Below are 15,469 nucleotides of genomic sequence, written 5' to 3'. Positions count from 1 at the left end.
GGTTCTAGAGAGAACTACATTATTTGTGAGAACGGGAGAACCATCAAATCTAATGCATCCACTGTAAAAATTAATGTATTCGCTGTTAAAATTAATGCACTAAAAAAAAAATGCTCCCTTCAGGATTCGAACCCAGGATCTGCATTCATCCAACAAGATGATGCATCCACCGTAGATCTTGATGATCGAATGGCTGAAAATGGTTCTCCGGTCTTCTTTTATTTATGGTTCTTTCTTGAACCTCTCCATATATATATATATATATATATATATATATATGGTGTGGTTCTAGAGAGAACTACATTATTTGTGAGAACGAGAGAACCATCAAATCTAATGCATTCACTGTAAAATCAATGCATTCGATGTTAAAATTAATGCACTAAAAAATTTTAAAAAAATGCTCCCTTCAGGATTCGAACTCAGGTTCTATATTCATCCAACAAGATGATGCATCCACCGTAGATCTTGATGATCGAATGGCTGAAAATGGTTCTCCGTTCTTTTTTTATTTATGGTTCTTTCTTGAACCTCTCCCTATATATATATATATATATATATATATATAGAAGATCAAATAAGAATGAAGACGTCCCACAAATTATAAAAAAATATGATAATTAGCGGGATTATTTTTAAAAGTGATGAATCCTCGAGGCGACCGCTTCAAGCGCTTTAATTTCATAATGTAGTCCCTAACCAAATCCTTCTTGCTCTGCTTCTTAAAAAAAATCCTTCTTGCTCTAAAAAAATATCTTTATAATAACCTCGTAAAATCCTAACACATATGTAAGACGGGAAGGCGTAGGTGGGAAATTCACTTTATAAAATAATTTAGGATTTATGTTCTTTTTATGCTTGATGTTCTTAATGTTAGATTCTGGATGAGAGTTATACGATTTACATAATAGTATGATTATAATTAATTTTATAATTTTTAAAGTAAGGGGTCACAGACTTATAGTGAGTAAATTTGGGGCTGTTTTTAAAAGTACCCAGAAATTATTTGTCGAAATTATGGGCTGGTTTCAGACCCAATATTCCATAGCCCAAACCCAGTCGAATCTTGACATAAAACAATCGTTTTATATTTTTATTTGATTTTTCAGAAAATGCGATTAGGTCAGGTTTGATTTGAGAGGGAAATCAATCAATCTTCAGCGATGGGTAAATCCAAAGATGATCGCAAGCTCAAAAGATCATCTTCTTCTCCGCGAGGTGCCTTTTTTATGTTTAATCATTAGTTCTTTTGGTTCTATTGTGTGGCGTCGAACTGTTGTGACGGCGGATTGTCGTGCAGATGAATCGAGAAGCAGAAAGCGTAGAAGTAAGGACGATGATGATGATAAGGAACACAAGTCGAGTAAGAAGCATAAATCTCATAGTTCTTCCAAGCACCATTCTCGTAAAGGTATTTGCTCCTCCTAATTTGAAATTTGAAGTCGATTGTCTAATTGTTGCACTCTTTTGTTGATTTCACATTTTCTTCTTCAAATATAAGCTGATTCTGGCTAATGTATATGGTTAATCCTAGGGTTTATGAACATTGTTTAAATGTTAACAAAATTCGATACAGTCGCAAATTTTCTCCATTATTTTTTATTTGGCACTCTTAGTCACTGGTTGTGATGAATTGGAGTGTTTTTCAATTGCACTGATTGATCCTTGCTGATTTTAGAAGACAAGTCTAGTGGGAAGCGCAAGCATAAAGGCCACAAACATGATAAACTTCCAGTAAGCTCCCCCTGCATATCTGCCTCTTTTGTTTGAGTTATGTTCAAAATGTTTGCATTGGTTAGGTTTTTGTGTATGCTAAAATGAGATGCTGTTTAGTGAAGTTTGATCTTTGGTAGGCTGCATAAGTTTTGATGTAGTGATCTACTCTCCACAGAAACTTGATATCCAAGAATTGAGCGATGAAGATTACTTCTCGAAGAACAACGAGTTTGCTACATGGCTAAAAGAAGAGAAAAAGATGTTCTTCTCGGATCTATCATCGGATGCAGCACGGAGTCTGTTTTCGGAATTTGTGGCAGAATGGAACAACCAACAACTTCAACCCCAATACTACCAAGGGATTGCAACCGCGCCGCGAACGTCACATAAGTGGAACATCAAAAACTAGACTCTAATTTTAGTGTTTGTAATTGAGAATTGAGATCATCATCATGAGATGTAGATGATGATAAGCTATCTTGCAACAATCAAAAGTCGTTTTCGATCATGCCATGTTAACTTTTGCACTTTGCCTGCCTGCAAAATTGCTCACTGCGACTTGTATTTATGCATTTGTTAAGTCGTTGAAATTTAACCAAAACAAGAGAGCTCAATGACTCAGATCAAAATGGAATGGTAGATACTACAAGACAAACTGAGAAAAGTATGTAGGTTTGGAGAACTTGAATGTATAGTTACAGCATAAATTTATTTTGACTTTTAAAATAGTATTCCCTCCGTCCACTAATTCAAGGCCTACTTGCCTTTTTAGTCCGTCCACCAACTCAAGACCTATCTATTTTTAATAATTTTTTATTCATTTTTTAATTAGTGGATCCCAGTAAATAATATACTTATTCTCCACTGTCCACTTAACTAATAAAAACACACTTTTTCTTAAAACCTGTGTTTTGCCTCCTAGACCTTGAATTAGTGGACGGAGGGAGTAATTTTCTAGTATTTTGTTACTCATTCTAAGATAGAAGTGCAATTTAATTCATACATATTAATATTGTGACATTAAATTAAGTTGGAACTAAACGAGATTATCTCAAACTATAAAATATTTGTGTAAACAAATTGATGACTTCCTATACACTGGCACCTGGTAATTAAACAAACAAATTGAACCATTGGGAAAAGTAAAATAACAAAAAAATCAATTTTTAGCGCTCTTGTTAAAATATATCAAACTTATTCCATTTTCTTATTAAAAAATAACCTTTTTTTTTCTTTTTTGAGTTATACTTATAAGGAGGAAGAGGGGAATTGTGCCTAAATGATCTCGTATGTAAAAGCTATTCACACTTCCGTAGTTATTATTGAAGTGAATGCGCCATTTCTTGCTGTTTTTTCAAACACTTCCTTCCTTGATTCTACGACGATTTTATGCTGGTTAGGCACACCAAGAAGAAGCTCTCACCTTTCAAGTTTGAGTCTTCCTTCAAATTCTCAACTACAGATTCATCTCTAAAATGCAGAAAAGATCCCAACAACCATATGGTTCAATGCATTATAAACAATCCTCATCCAGAAATCTCTGGTTTTTTCCAGAAAGGCTTTTCGCTTATCACAAACGAAGCCGTGGGAAAATCAGTGCATGCTGTGTGCGTCAAGGGATGGACTCATCTAAGCATTTTTCACACCAACACACTGATAAATATGTACTCGAAACATGGTAACATTACGTATGCCAAGCAGGTGTTCGACACAATGCCTGAGAGAAACGAAGCTTCTTGGAACAACATGATTTCTGGATTTGTGAAAGCGGGGTTTAATCTAGATGCCTGCAGACTGTTTCTTGATATGTGGCGTCAAGGATTTGAGCTGAATGGCTATAATATCCCGAGCTTATTAACTGCGTTTAGTAGGTCGGGGAGTATGTTCCTCGAAGGGCGGCAAATGCATAGCTTAGTTTTGAAGATGGGTTTGTCGCATGATGTGTTCATAGCGACTTCGCTTTTGCATTTCTATGGTGGGTATGGCCTTGTTTCTGATGCAGAGATGCTGTTCGAACAATTGCCTGATAGAAATGTGGTGTCTTGGACCTCTTTGATGGTTAATTGTGCAAATAGTGGATTGTTCTATAAGGTGGTTGATTTGTACCGGAGAATGAGGCACGAAGGGATGAGTTGCAATAAGAATACCTTCACTACAGTTATTAGTTCTTGTGGAGCACTTGATGATGAAAATCTGGTTCATCAAGTGCTTGGTCATGTTACTAAGTCCGGCCTTGAGACCGATGTTTCTGTTGCAAATTCTCTTATATCAGTTTTTGGTGGCTTCAACCGGGTTGAGGTCGCCAGTTATATCTTCGACAATATGAATGAACTTGACACCATATCGTGGAACTCAATACTCGCAGCATTCGCTCATAATGGGCTCACAGAAGAGACAGTTAGATACTTCCACTTAATGCGTCTTAATCAAGGGAAAGTGGATCAGAGTACACTTTCTACAGTGTTGTCTGTGTGTGATTGTGTAGATAACTTGAGTTGGGGAAGAGGGATTCATGGTTTTCTGTTCAAGCTGGGATTGGACTATGACATATGCTTATCTAACACTCTTCTTAGTATGTATTTCGTGACAGGGCAATGCAAAGATGCCGAGAAGTTGTTTCACAGTATGCCACTGAAGGATTTGATTTCCTGGAATTCAATGATGGCAGGATATGTTTTGGCCGGAAAGAGCCTAGATGCCTTGAGGGTATTGAGAGAACTGCTCCACATGGGGAACATGATAAATTTCGTTACTTTTGCTAGTGCGTTGTCTGCGTGTACAAATGCTGAATTTCTGTCTGAAGGGATACTTGTACACGCACTTGTAATAACATCCGGGCTCCATGATAATGAGGTAGTTGGGAATGCTCTAGTTACCATGTATGGGAAGTGTGGCATGACACAAGAAGCTCATACGATTTTTTGGAGTATGTCAGAAAAGGGATTGGTTTCTTGGAATGCACTGATTGGTGGTTATGCTGAGAATCAAGAAGTTGACGAGGCAATAAGAGCGTATAAGTTGATGAGGGAAAATGGTGCCAATCCAAACTACATAACCCTGATTAATGTTCTTGGATCCTGTCGTGACCAGAGCAACCTTCTGAAGCACGGAATGCCCCTGCACGCGCATATTTTGTCTACTGGATTTGAGTCGGACGCGTATGTAAGAAACTCACTGATCTCAATGTATGCCAACTGTGGTGATCTTAGTTCAAGTAGTTCCATATTTTGTGCTTTAGTAAACAGGACCCCTGCAACTTGGAATGCTATGGTTGCTGCCAACGCTCACCACGGCCATTGGGAGGAGGCGTTGAAACTTCTCCTCAACATGCAGAGGGCTGAAGTAGATTTTGATCAGTTTAGTCTTTCTGCATCCCTTTCGGCTTCAGCTAGCTTGGCTATCTTGGAGGATGGTCAGCATCTTCATGGTTTAGCTATTAAACTCGGTTTTGATAACTATCATTTTGTTGCAAATGCTGCCATGGATATGTATGGAAAGTGCGGAGAGCTTGATGATCTATTGAAACTGATTCCAGAGCCAAAAACGCGGTCTAGATTATCATGGAATATCCTGATATCTGCTTTTGCTAGGCATGGATGCTTCCAGAAAGCCAGAGAGACCTTCCACGAAATGGTGGCACAGGGAGCGAAACCTGACCATGTCACCTTCGTCTCACTTTTATCTGCGTGCAGCCACGGTGGGCTTGTAGATGAGGGGCTTCATTATTTTGCTTCGATGACTACTGACTTTGGTGTCCCAGCTGCTATAGAGCATTGTGTGTGCGTTGTTGATCTACTCGGACGAGCAGGAAGGATTGCTGAAGCCGAAGCATTCATTGAAGAGATGCCAGTTCCACCTACTGACTTCATATGGCGATCGCTGTTGGCAGCAAGCAAAATCCACGGTCATTTTGAGCTGGGGAAGAAAGCAGCTGAGCGCCTCCTTGCAGCAAACCCGTGTGACGACTCTGCCTACGTGCTCTACTCGAATGCATGTGCAACATCAGGACGATGGCAAGATGTGGCGGGACTGAGGGGGAAAATGGAGTCTCAAAATGTGAGAAAGAAGCCAGCCTACAGCTGGCTCAACGTGAGGAACAAAGTGAGCACGTTTGGCGCAGGAGATGAGTCGCATCCGGATTCGGAGAAGATATATTTGAGATTATGGGAGCTGAAGAGAGAAATCAAGGAAGCAGGGTATGTTGCTGACATAAGCTGTGCGTTGCACGACACAGATGAGGAACAGAAGGAGGATAATCTGTGGAAGCATAGCGAGAGGCTGGCTCTGGCGTACGGGCTGCTGAGCACGGAACAAGGTTCGACACTTCGGATATTCAAGAATCTTCGTGTTTGTGGAGATTGCCACGCAGTTTACAAGTTGGTGAGCACTATAGTGCGCAGGCAGATCATACTAAGGGATCCATACAGGTTCCACCATTTTACTCAGGGCAACTGTTCTTGCAATGACTATTGGTAGTGTAGTGTTCATGCTGCCCTGCCCTTCAATTTTCAATACATCCTCATTTCTTGCCTCACAAATCTCATTCATTGCTTTCTTCCTTTTCTTTCTAGTGCACCCGTTCCTACACTTCAGCTTTTTATATTAACTAGCAAAAAGAACGTGTAATTAATGTTATTTTATTTGATAATCTATTATTTTAAAAAAATTATTAAGTAGTTCATTACTTTTATTAGATAATTTATTGAATGGATATATTTATCTATAAGTCTTATCAATAGCTATAGATATAAATCATATAGATTAAGTGTATTATGATACTATCTAATGAATTAATATATTCTTATAAATATATAATATGTAAAATAACTTTAAAATAAAATATATAATAGAGGTAAAATATGTAATCCACAAATTGTATCTTAGGATGCCTTAAGCTCTTAAGCTCTTATGCCTGAAGTGTAGATAATCAAACGCTGCTGTCAGTTGAGTTTTTCCCTGTGTTACATTTGCTCAACAAAAACGGTGCAAAAAACTGACAAACCAAAAATAGCATATTTAGGAATAACTGAAAACAAAACAGCATAATCTAAGAAACATAAAAATATAAAGCAAATTTATTAAAAAAAAAAAACCATTAAATGCTCTTGTTGAGAGTCGAACTCAAGACCTCCCGCTTACTAAACGGGTGCTCTAACCAACTGAGCTACAAGAGCTACACGTCCTGTTTCATACAATATAACAAATAATTTAATACTCCCTCCATCCCCCTTCTAATGCCTTATTTTCCATTTTGAACTGTCCCACTTCAAATATCTTGTTTTCCTTGTACGAAAAAAAATTATCTCCAAAAATGAAAATTCTTAGAGCCAACATCACTTTTTCAACTCTACACCACACCACTTGATAATCTAATTTTTTTTTTAAATACCCGAAAAAAAACAGGAAGCTTGAAGGGGGATGAGAGAGTATTAAACAATAGGATGGAATAACTACTCTTTTTAATATAACTGGTCAGTCGGTTAAAAACGTATCAAATTCATAAAGAACGAAACGATATCCCTTTTGCTTTAATTGTATAAACATGCCAATCTCAAAGAATTTATTTTGTTAAATTTATATTCCCATCAAGTATAGTAAGTATCTTTAAATTACTTAATAATTAAACAAATTATAATTTATACTACTGAGTATCTTCAAATTTAATTAAACTCGTTTGGATTTGAACATCATTGTTAAACTTTTAAATATTATATTCGAGCTTGAACTTAACAACGATTCAATATTTGTTTGGATGAGTAGAATAGAAAAGGACGATATTTCTTTATTTCAAACTAATGAATGGTATAGGTAATGAACGTTGCGAAGCAAAGTTTAAAGTACAGAATCAATAGCCATTATCTTGTTAGTTTAGATTTTTTTTTTATTATTATTGAATTTGAATTTCTATAGAACAAGATGGGAGGCTGGTCCACCAATAACACTCATTTTTTTTCACAGAAACACCAAAAGCTTTGATTGATTTTAACCTTAAGATTAGAGAATCTACAAATTTAAAATACATGATCAAAGTAATAGAAATTAGAAGTCAATAAGAATTTGAGTGGGCACAAATCTAAAATATTTGATTCAAATACAATACTGGAGAATGGAAAGTGAAGTTATGTAGATGAAAAGGTAAAGGCAATACATGATAGTTGTAAGAGTGAAGCTGGAACACAACTATTCCGCCTCTTGCAAGTAATCCTCCACTTCAGATGGGCTCAAAACCCTGCCCACAAAAAATAAACATCTCAGTGCATGCTATTTCCACAAACTTCTTAAAGGCAGACAACACTCACTTGAATATTCTGTCGCTGCCAATCACACCAATCTCAATATTTTTGCCAGAAATTTGCCCTTCGAATCTGGAAATCAAATGTGACAATTATTAATACCACATCAAGTTACAAAAGTACACAAAAGAACAATTAGAGCAATTATAAACAATGTAGCACCTGAACATACAATACAAGGTGGTAGCTAATACAAGTGAAAATTGGGAAACAAGCAAAAAACATGTGATTTCTCTCCCAGAAAAGTTGAACGAAAGATACAACATCCAATTCAACACCTTCCCCAACAGAGAGAGAGTGTTTCACATGCAGACAAATTTCTAAGAGATAGAAAACACAGCACTTACCCCTCCTTCAACGTCAAAATCGCTGTATGAACAGCATCATCAAGTTCCATCTCCTCAGTATACCTGCAAAGAATTCCAGATGTATAAATTACTAAAACTTGATAGTATCAGAGAGCAGTCAAAGAAATAGCTAAGGACAAGATTGATTGCAACAGTAAAACTCTGATCAACTCAGAAATATGTAGAGTGCACCATGCTTCTCAAAATGGGCTAAGGTAACATGAAATAGATAGAGTAGCACAATCTAGTTGCCAACATGCAACTCAAAGAAAATTAAGCCAGCCTATGTTAAGACACGTGTACATATGCTGCTCTAGGTCACCCATAAAAAAGTGCTGATATAGTATATGGTAGGTCTTATGCAAGGAACACATTTTTAAAAACTGCATCTAATCTCATAAAATTCAAATAGAATTTACAAAGGAGTTCTAACTCGTGACATTAACTACGACTCGTGATTTTGAGAAGTAAGATTTTGTTTAGCTATTTGCATAACTTATTAACAGCTTGCTTGAGCAATTATGCATAATTGTTGTCGTTTAGGAAGAGTCACGACGCCCCAAAAAAATCTAATAATAAACCACCTCTTCTCCAGAAATGTCTTTGCATTAGAAACATTCTTTCCCATGGCTGAAGCTTTCCAAGAGAAGTATGAACCTGAAGGATCGACCTACAGAAGAAAAAATTAACATCTCAGTATACACTTTGATTTGGTCAATTACCGTATAACCAAAAAAAAATCCATTCATGATAAATTGTGTATCATGCAAGTGGGATTACAAACTGAGGCAATCAAATTATAGCAAAACACAAGTATGTGTGTGACACAGCATGGCATCATGCACACCCACAGTACATTTCAGAGGAAATAAATAAATATGAAATGAAGTGCAAGGGAAATATTCAAATACAAGATAAATATAATGTCCGCCATCAAACTAAAAAACGAGAAATGGCCCTAAGAATACAACTAAAAATCAATAGAAGAAGTGGTTCATATACCTGATATAGCTGTGGGCCCTTGTCATCATATCCAGCAACCAAGAGTGATACACCAAAGGGCCTCACACCACTATCACAAATGCCAGAGAGCTATTAGAAATTTAATTTAGTAGGATCAATGTTATTTAATAGCTAGTACTTTGCGAGGGCATTTACTTTGCATGATAGATAAGATGTATGATAAGAATCAAGCAAAACTAGCTTATATGATATAAATAATCAAGGTTTTGAGATATCCCAATGTTTCAATCCATCTAAGAGGGTGTTTGGCTAACCTTATTTTAAAGAGCTTATAAGCTCTTGGAGCTTATAAGATGTTTCAAGAGCTTATAAGATGTAGTTTCTTAAGAGCTTATAAGTTGTTAAAGTGTTTGGGTGATTGAGCTTATAAGCTAAAGAGAGAATTTTTAGTTAGTGAGAGAAAATATTTGTTAGAGAGAAAAAAATGAAATTAGAATGATATATGATAAAAATAAAAAATTATAGTCGAGTTATTTTTGTAAAATGAGAGTTGCTTATAAGTTATAAGATAATAAGAAAATAAGTTGGGGCAGAGGAGCTTATAAGCTCTTAGAGCTTATTTTTACAGCTTATAAGCTCTTTAAGAGCTTATTTTGCCAAACACTTTGAAAACACTTTGAAGGAGCTTATAAGCTCTTAAACAACTTATAAGTTGTTTTAAAGAGCTTATAAGCTCAGCCAAACATCCTCTAAGTAAACAAGGGATTAGTCTTACTATTTTTATGTATCAAGACTAGTCTTTCAAAGTAAACGCCCCCTTCAAGTATTTGTAAGCATACACTACAGAATTTTAGTTCAGCTTCAGCCTAGTCAATTTAGGAGAATCTAAGGAGTAAGGAACCATAGATATAGGTAACATTGTTGAGGATGTGTTCTTCAATTCAACCTACAACAACTCTAGTTTTTAATGTTTCACCTCATTTGCACAAGGAAATGTAGAGCAAAAATCTCCAACTACTAGAAAAACTTATACTCTTTCCACATGTCCATTGTGCTAAAGGCTCAATCAGAACACTCAGGTGAACAGATTTGATATTATGCACTAAAAGAAGAATAAAAGTCTGGAATAGATAAAGGTGTAATGAAGGCTATCTTTTAGTGAGTATAAATCAGATACTAATTGGAACTAATTCCTTGAGTAACTGGAGCCCTATCATGCAAATTACAGCTAATTTGCAGAATATACTGACTGTACAACAAAATGTAGAAATGAACATTAAACTATCTATGCAGCCAATTTTTTGGGAAAATGAAACAACCTTTAAACTGTAATAAAGTAGAAAAAGAAGTGGCAGTGATCATAATGAAATTAACAGCAACAAACATAATGAAATGAAGAAAAGGAATGAAAGGCAAGTGCAGCCAAAAGATGAAAGGGACCAAAAATAAATAAAAGACCCTTGCTGTTTCAGAACAGAAGAGCAATAAAGTAATAAGTAATGCATACCCTGACTGAGTGAATTCCTGCATAACAGTAGCGGTTTCCCTCACCAATTGAGTCACAGGAATCGGTTCCTAGAATTTTGTTGACAAATAACTGAGGGTCAGCATAAAATTCTATAACCATGTCTCCAAATGGCAAAAATGTATATATACATAAATGCATACAGTTAGCACTAGCTATGTGAATTTATGTGCAAGATAATTGAATTTTTGAAAGGAAAAGGAGGAACCATGGGGTTTTTTAAAAGAAAGAAGGAGGAACCACAGGGTTCCTCAAGAAGTAAACTGCAACTTTTTACAGTACAATGTCCCTAGCGTTCATCTTGCCTTTCTTTCTCATTTATTACTACAGATGTGTATTGGAATCCCAGGGGCACTCGATCTGCACTGTGATTTTAAACGATCTAAACTAACTAGCATAAAATGATGCCACAAGACTTCCTACATGTTCACCCAACTTTCCACAATTCACAGATCTTCTATTAAGCCTGAACAAGCATGGAAATACTAATTCAGTAATAAGATATGCAGCGGCCAGATTCTCTTGCAATGTGTAATTGACTGCTTTCACTGTTAAAAGAAATTTGAAAGTTCTACTCATGATATGTGCTTAAGATTTCAGCTGAAATATTCAAAGACATACACATACTCCAATACATGATGAGTTATCATTGAGATATTTCTATAGAAGAAACAAAGGAAGCATGCAAAATAATATTGTTATCACTTATCAGATAACAGAAATATCGGTAGACATGGATTAACATACTTTATAGAGCCGGTAATACTGCTCCGCCTGTTTTCTACTTTTTCGAACCAAAACTCGAGAATCAGGGCCCATGCCACTGCACATAAGAGAAAATATATTATCAAGCTATCAGAAAACTCTCGAGAATGGAAATCCCTGAAAATATAATGATTGTATACTAAGATGGAAGCTCAAGAAGAACTTATTAGATGCTGTTTTAAATTAAACATAACTCATTATTATATTATTAGTGGTCACTCTTTTTCAGCACATAAGCAATCAGATAGTTGCAGTCAACAAGAAAACCCAGACACATTAATAATTCAAAATACAATTATATCATTAGTGGCCTCTGATGATCATTCTCTTTACATGCCATGCAGGTTCCATCGAAATAAAGCATGGGATTGTGGAGCTATAAGAGTATATCAATACCAATACCAACCTGTATACAACTCCAATGTTTGGCGTCAAAATCTGAATTTTCTGCACCTGAAAGAAGTAGATGAACCCTCAGAAACAAAGGGTGCACATCAACATAATTAACAGCTGTATACAAGTTTGAAATCAAGTTGAAAAATAATCAATGCTCTGAAACAGCTAATTGATTGCAAATTCCATAATTCAGTTGATATATGAACCATTAAGCACCATACAGAACATTTGTATGCAATGGATGAATGGATAAAAAATAGTTAACATAAAATTGTCAAAATTCAAACTTTTATTGAAGATTCTCATGTTTCACGTTATATTGAAAATACATCTGACAAGCTCAACGTTCAAATAGAACAACATGAAGCATTAAGGGTTTGACCTTTATCTGGTTTTCAATGAGTTACAATTAAATTAAATAAAAAGAGGTTCTCACACAGGCAAAATAAAAAAAACCACAACCTATGGGAAGTATATATTAATACATAATATTAGCTGTTTATGTGCATAACTAATACTCCAGTTTATCAAAACTAGAACCTCAAAAAAATCAACCATATGACCAATCCAGCAGAGAGCATGCCAGAGTGGGAGCATGTAAATTTCACAAACAGATAAATAGATAGAATCTATTTCAACGTTACAAATAGAAAAAAAGAGTCGAAACAGAAAGGTGAGAGCATGTAAAACTTACAGATGTTTCATCAACCAAAATCGATGGCAGTTTCTTCTCAGTTGCAATAACAACGCCATTAGCAGCTGCAACAACCCCATGTAAGCATTCTCAGTCTTGAAAAAAAATTGATACGTCTTTTTTTTGTTTGTGTATGTGTGGAAGCAGGACAAGTATTTTCCGCAAAACACCAGTATAGCAGTTTTTAGGCCATACTGTTCTTTATGAAGAGCTTGTTGTTAACTATATGGAGCAGAGAATGTAACAATATAATCTTCAGCTTAACTCAATAAGACCCTCTAAAAATGATAAATCTTTTTAGAAAAATAATAAAAAACGATAAGAACAGAAACTATGGCAGCCCCCTTGTGACTATAACTCATTCATACTCAACAATACAAATCATACGCTTCTGCAGTTGTAGTTTGCATCAGTTATCAGCATATGCATAAGCCAAATAATCATTTGGACAGTCTTGTCAGAGAATGCTCAGTGTTCATAAAACCGATTAAACTATGAGCAGAGGCAGAGAGCACAATTCACCTTTAATTCCCAAAGATGTTGACCAGATCCAACCGCAGTCAGAGCATGTTCGATTTGAACAAGTTTTCCTGAAGGGCTGCATAAATGAATACGAGGAACAATGCATTATAACCACCACGCCACCATTTTTAAGAAATAGATCAGAATATATCATTAGTGCAGCCGGTTAATTCATACCTGAAAGTGGTGAGGGAGAAAGAGTACTGACTATCACCCATTGATTTCTCGACACAATTTTACTAATCCAGATGAGCAAGCTGCAGAATTAATTAAACCCAGATAAGCACTCTCTCATACACACGCACACCGCAAAGGATCTTTCTGGTTATGCAAGTAAGAAATATAATTACAATTGAAACTAGTGCCCTAAAGAAGCGCAGAAATTAAATTCGACCGCGAAAAAGTACAGAAAGATTTTTCACGACAACATAAATCCCTATGCTGGATATAAAGCAGAGCGGTGTGATCTACATCAAATGCGCCTGCTACGAGCAAAATTGATAGAAACAACTTGCTTTCAAACAGAGCCAAAAATGTCCGAACAGAGTTCACAGCTAATTAATCGAATATATTGTTATGAGACGCGAAACGTTCGTGTATTACCTGAAAATTACTTGTGAAATAAGCTCCCGGAAATGCAGTAGTGTGTGAATTGCCGGAGCAGGGAAGGCACTTTATAGTGGTTTCTTGGAGGAGAAGAAGACGATTCTGAATATTTGATGATTTTGGGGTGAAGTGTAGGCCCATTCAGATAGGCCCATCCAATCTAAAGCCCGGATTTGAACCCAACTGACATCCGACCCAAAACCAAACTCATTCACATTTTTGTTCATCTAAACAATCACTTTAATTCAAAATCATTCACTTTAATTCAGAATTTTTTTGGAGAAAACACTTTAATTCAGAATTACCGTGACTTTTAAACAAGTGTCTTTTTGGTAAAACATAAAAAAAATACAAATAAAAATAATTGTCGCTATCCTCAAAAACCTATCTATACTATATTAAAAAGGCAACTTTCAATTGAAAATTAATTTCAAATTAATTTGAAAAGTGAATGGCAATTTTGTAGTTATAAAAAAATTAAAAATTTATTTTTTAAATTATATTTTTTCTTTTAATTACTATATTTTTCTTTATCTTTTCTATTTTGTTTTATTGCTTTCTAAAATTATGAAATTCGACTAATTATAAAATATTTAATATGCATATCAAATTAAAGATTACAATAAGAACTTTAATTTGACATATTTTATGTAAATGTTTGATTTTAATTGTAAAAGTTATATTTATTTAAAGATTAAAATTTTAAAACATTCTCTCTCATCTCTCAACTTTTTTTTAATAAATATATATTTTCATTTATTTTCTATTTTTATTTTTGCCTTTTCATAATATCAATTTTTATTATTGTGAATTTTTTTTTATTTTTTGGGTAAATATCATATTAAACCTTGAACTATTTTCGTTTTATCAAAAATATCCTAAAGTTTCGAAATGCTCTCTAAACCCTCAAAGTATCAGGATTTTATCAAATATATCCTGCATCTATTTTCCGATCACCAGAAACGAATGTAATTTAAATTCTATTTTTTTTAATACATGTCATTTTATATTTTATTTTTTAATCCATGTCATCTATACTCTCTCTCTCTCTCTGCGTTTCCACTCCCCATTTCTCTACCGTTTCTCTCTCACTCTCTTTTCTCCGGTGAGTGTTGCTGGTTTTCGCCGCCTCCGGCGCGGCGAGGACGACTCATCTTCTTCGAAATCAGAGGAGAACTGCTTCGAAACCATATCAAACCTGAGGAATTTTCAGCAAATCACCATAGCCGTCGACATCCTCCGCAGAACTACAATTCTTGAGCGTATCGAAGAGCGAGAGGGAGAACTGCTTGGAAACCACCTCCACATCAAAGTAAATCAACTCGGAGCTAAGAATATCTACCTGAATTCCCTTCGTCGGGAGCCATAGAAACAGATCCTGAGCCAAAATGTCCGTCAAATTAGAAATCCTCCCGTAGTTGATACGTCCAGTGATGTCGTATTCATACCGGAGGTGGGTCTCGAACACGGTGTCGCACGGCGAAGGAGACGGCAAGCGGAGGCGGAAACCGCCGGATGCGGGGTCGACGGAGAAACCGAAGATGCTTTTGGGGAATATACCGATGGGAAGGCCGTGGGAGCTTAGGATGTCGTAAAACATCACCAGCTGCGCTGATTTGGGGTGCGGATTTTCTTCCGCCAT

The 15,469-nt window shown here is 35.8% G+C and overlaps 4 protein-coding genes and 1 non-coding gene across 5 annotated transcripts; 2 read left to right on the top strand and 3 right to left on the bottom strand.

Moving 5' to 3' along the window:
* Positions 1–824: 824 nt before the first annotated feature.
* LOC130986021 (style cell-cycle inhibitor 1-B) lies at positions 825–2,224 on the top strand. Its single transcript, XM_057909287.1, has 4 exons — positions 825–1,218; positions 1,301–1,411; positions 1,679–1,734; positions 1,892–2,224. The coding sequence occupies exons 1-4, from the start codon at positions 1,164–1,166 to the stop codon at positions 2,123–2,125; spliced, it is 456 nt and encodes a 151-aa protein (XP_057765270.1). The 5' UTR covers positions 825–1,163; the 3' UTR covers positions 2,126–2,224.
* Positions 2,225–2,985: 761 nt separating this feature from the next.
* LOC130986019 (pentatricopeptide repeat-containing protein At3g24000, mitochondrial) lies at positions 2,986–6,254 on the top strand. Its single transcript, XM_057909284.1, has one exon. The coding sequence runs from the start codon at positions 3,106–3,108 to the stop codon at positions 6,190–6,192; it is 3,087 nt and encodes a 1,028-aa protein (XP_057765267.1). The 5' UTR covers positions 2,986–3,105; the 3' UTR covers positions 6,193–6,254.
* Positions 6,255–6,816: 562 nt separating this feature from the next.
* On the bottom strand, positions 6,817–6,890 carry TRNAT-AGU (transfer RNA threonine (anticodon AGU)). The gene has a single exon. It is a non-coding gene; the product is annotated as a tRNA-Thr (tRNA).
* An 836-nt stretch (positions 6,891–7,726) lies between these two features.
* On the bottom strand, positions 7,727–13,975 carry LOC130986018 (proteasome subunit alpha type-2-A). Its single transcript, XM_057909283.1, is given in 13 exon segments — positions 7,727–7,945; positions 8,016–8,081; positions 8,357–8,419; positions 8,941–9,026; positions 9,359–9,428; positions 10,827–10,894; positions 11,592–11,667; positions 12,016–12,062; positions 12,700–12,764; positions 13,222–13,242; positions 13,245–13,297; positions 13,399–13,478; positions 13,825–13,975. Coding segments are annotated over 12 exon segments (705 nt in total). The 5' UTR covers positions 13,440–13,478; positions 13,825–13,975; the 3' UTR covers positions 7,727–7,896.
* A 1,044-nt stretch (positions 13,976–15,019) lies between these two features.
* On the bottom strand, positions 15,020–15,469 carry LOC131025511 (uncharacterized). The gene has a single exon (XM_057955305.1). It carries the CDS (start codon positions 15,467–15,469, stop codon positions 15,020–15,022), a length of 450 nt encoding a protein of 149 aa, XP_057811288.1.

This window comes from Salvia miltiorrhiza, chromosome 5, assembly GCF_028751815.1.
Source record: "Salvia miltiorrhiza cultivar Shanhuang (shh) chromosome 5, IMPLAD_Smil_shh, whole genome shotgun sequence".
NCBI classification, from domain to species: domain Eukaryota; kingdom Viridiplantae; phylum Streptophyta; class Magnoliopsida; order Lamiales; family Lamiaceae; genus Salvia; species Salvia miltiorrhiza.
Note: the sequence above shows the minus strand (reverse complement) of the source record. Positions and strands in the feature narration are given on the sequence as shown.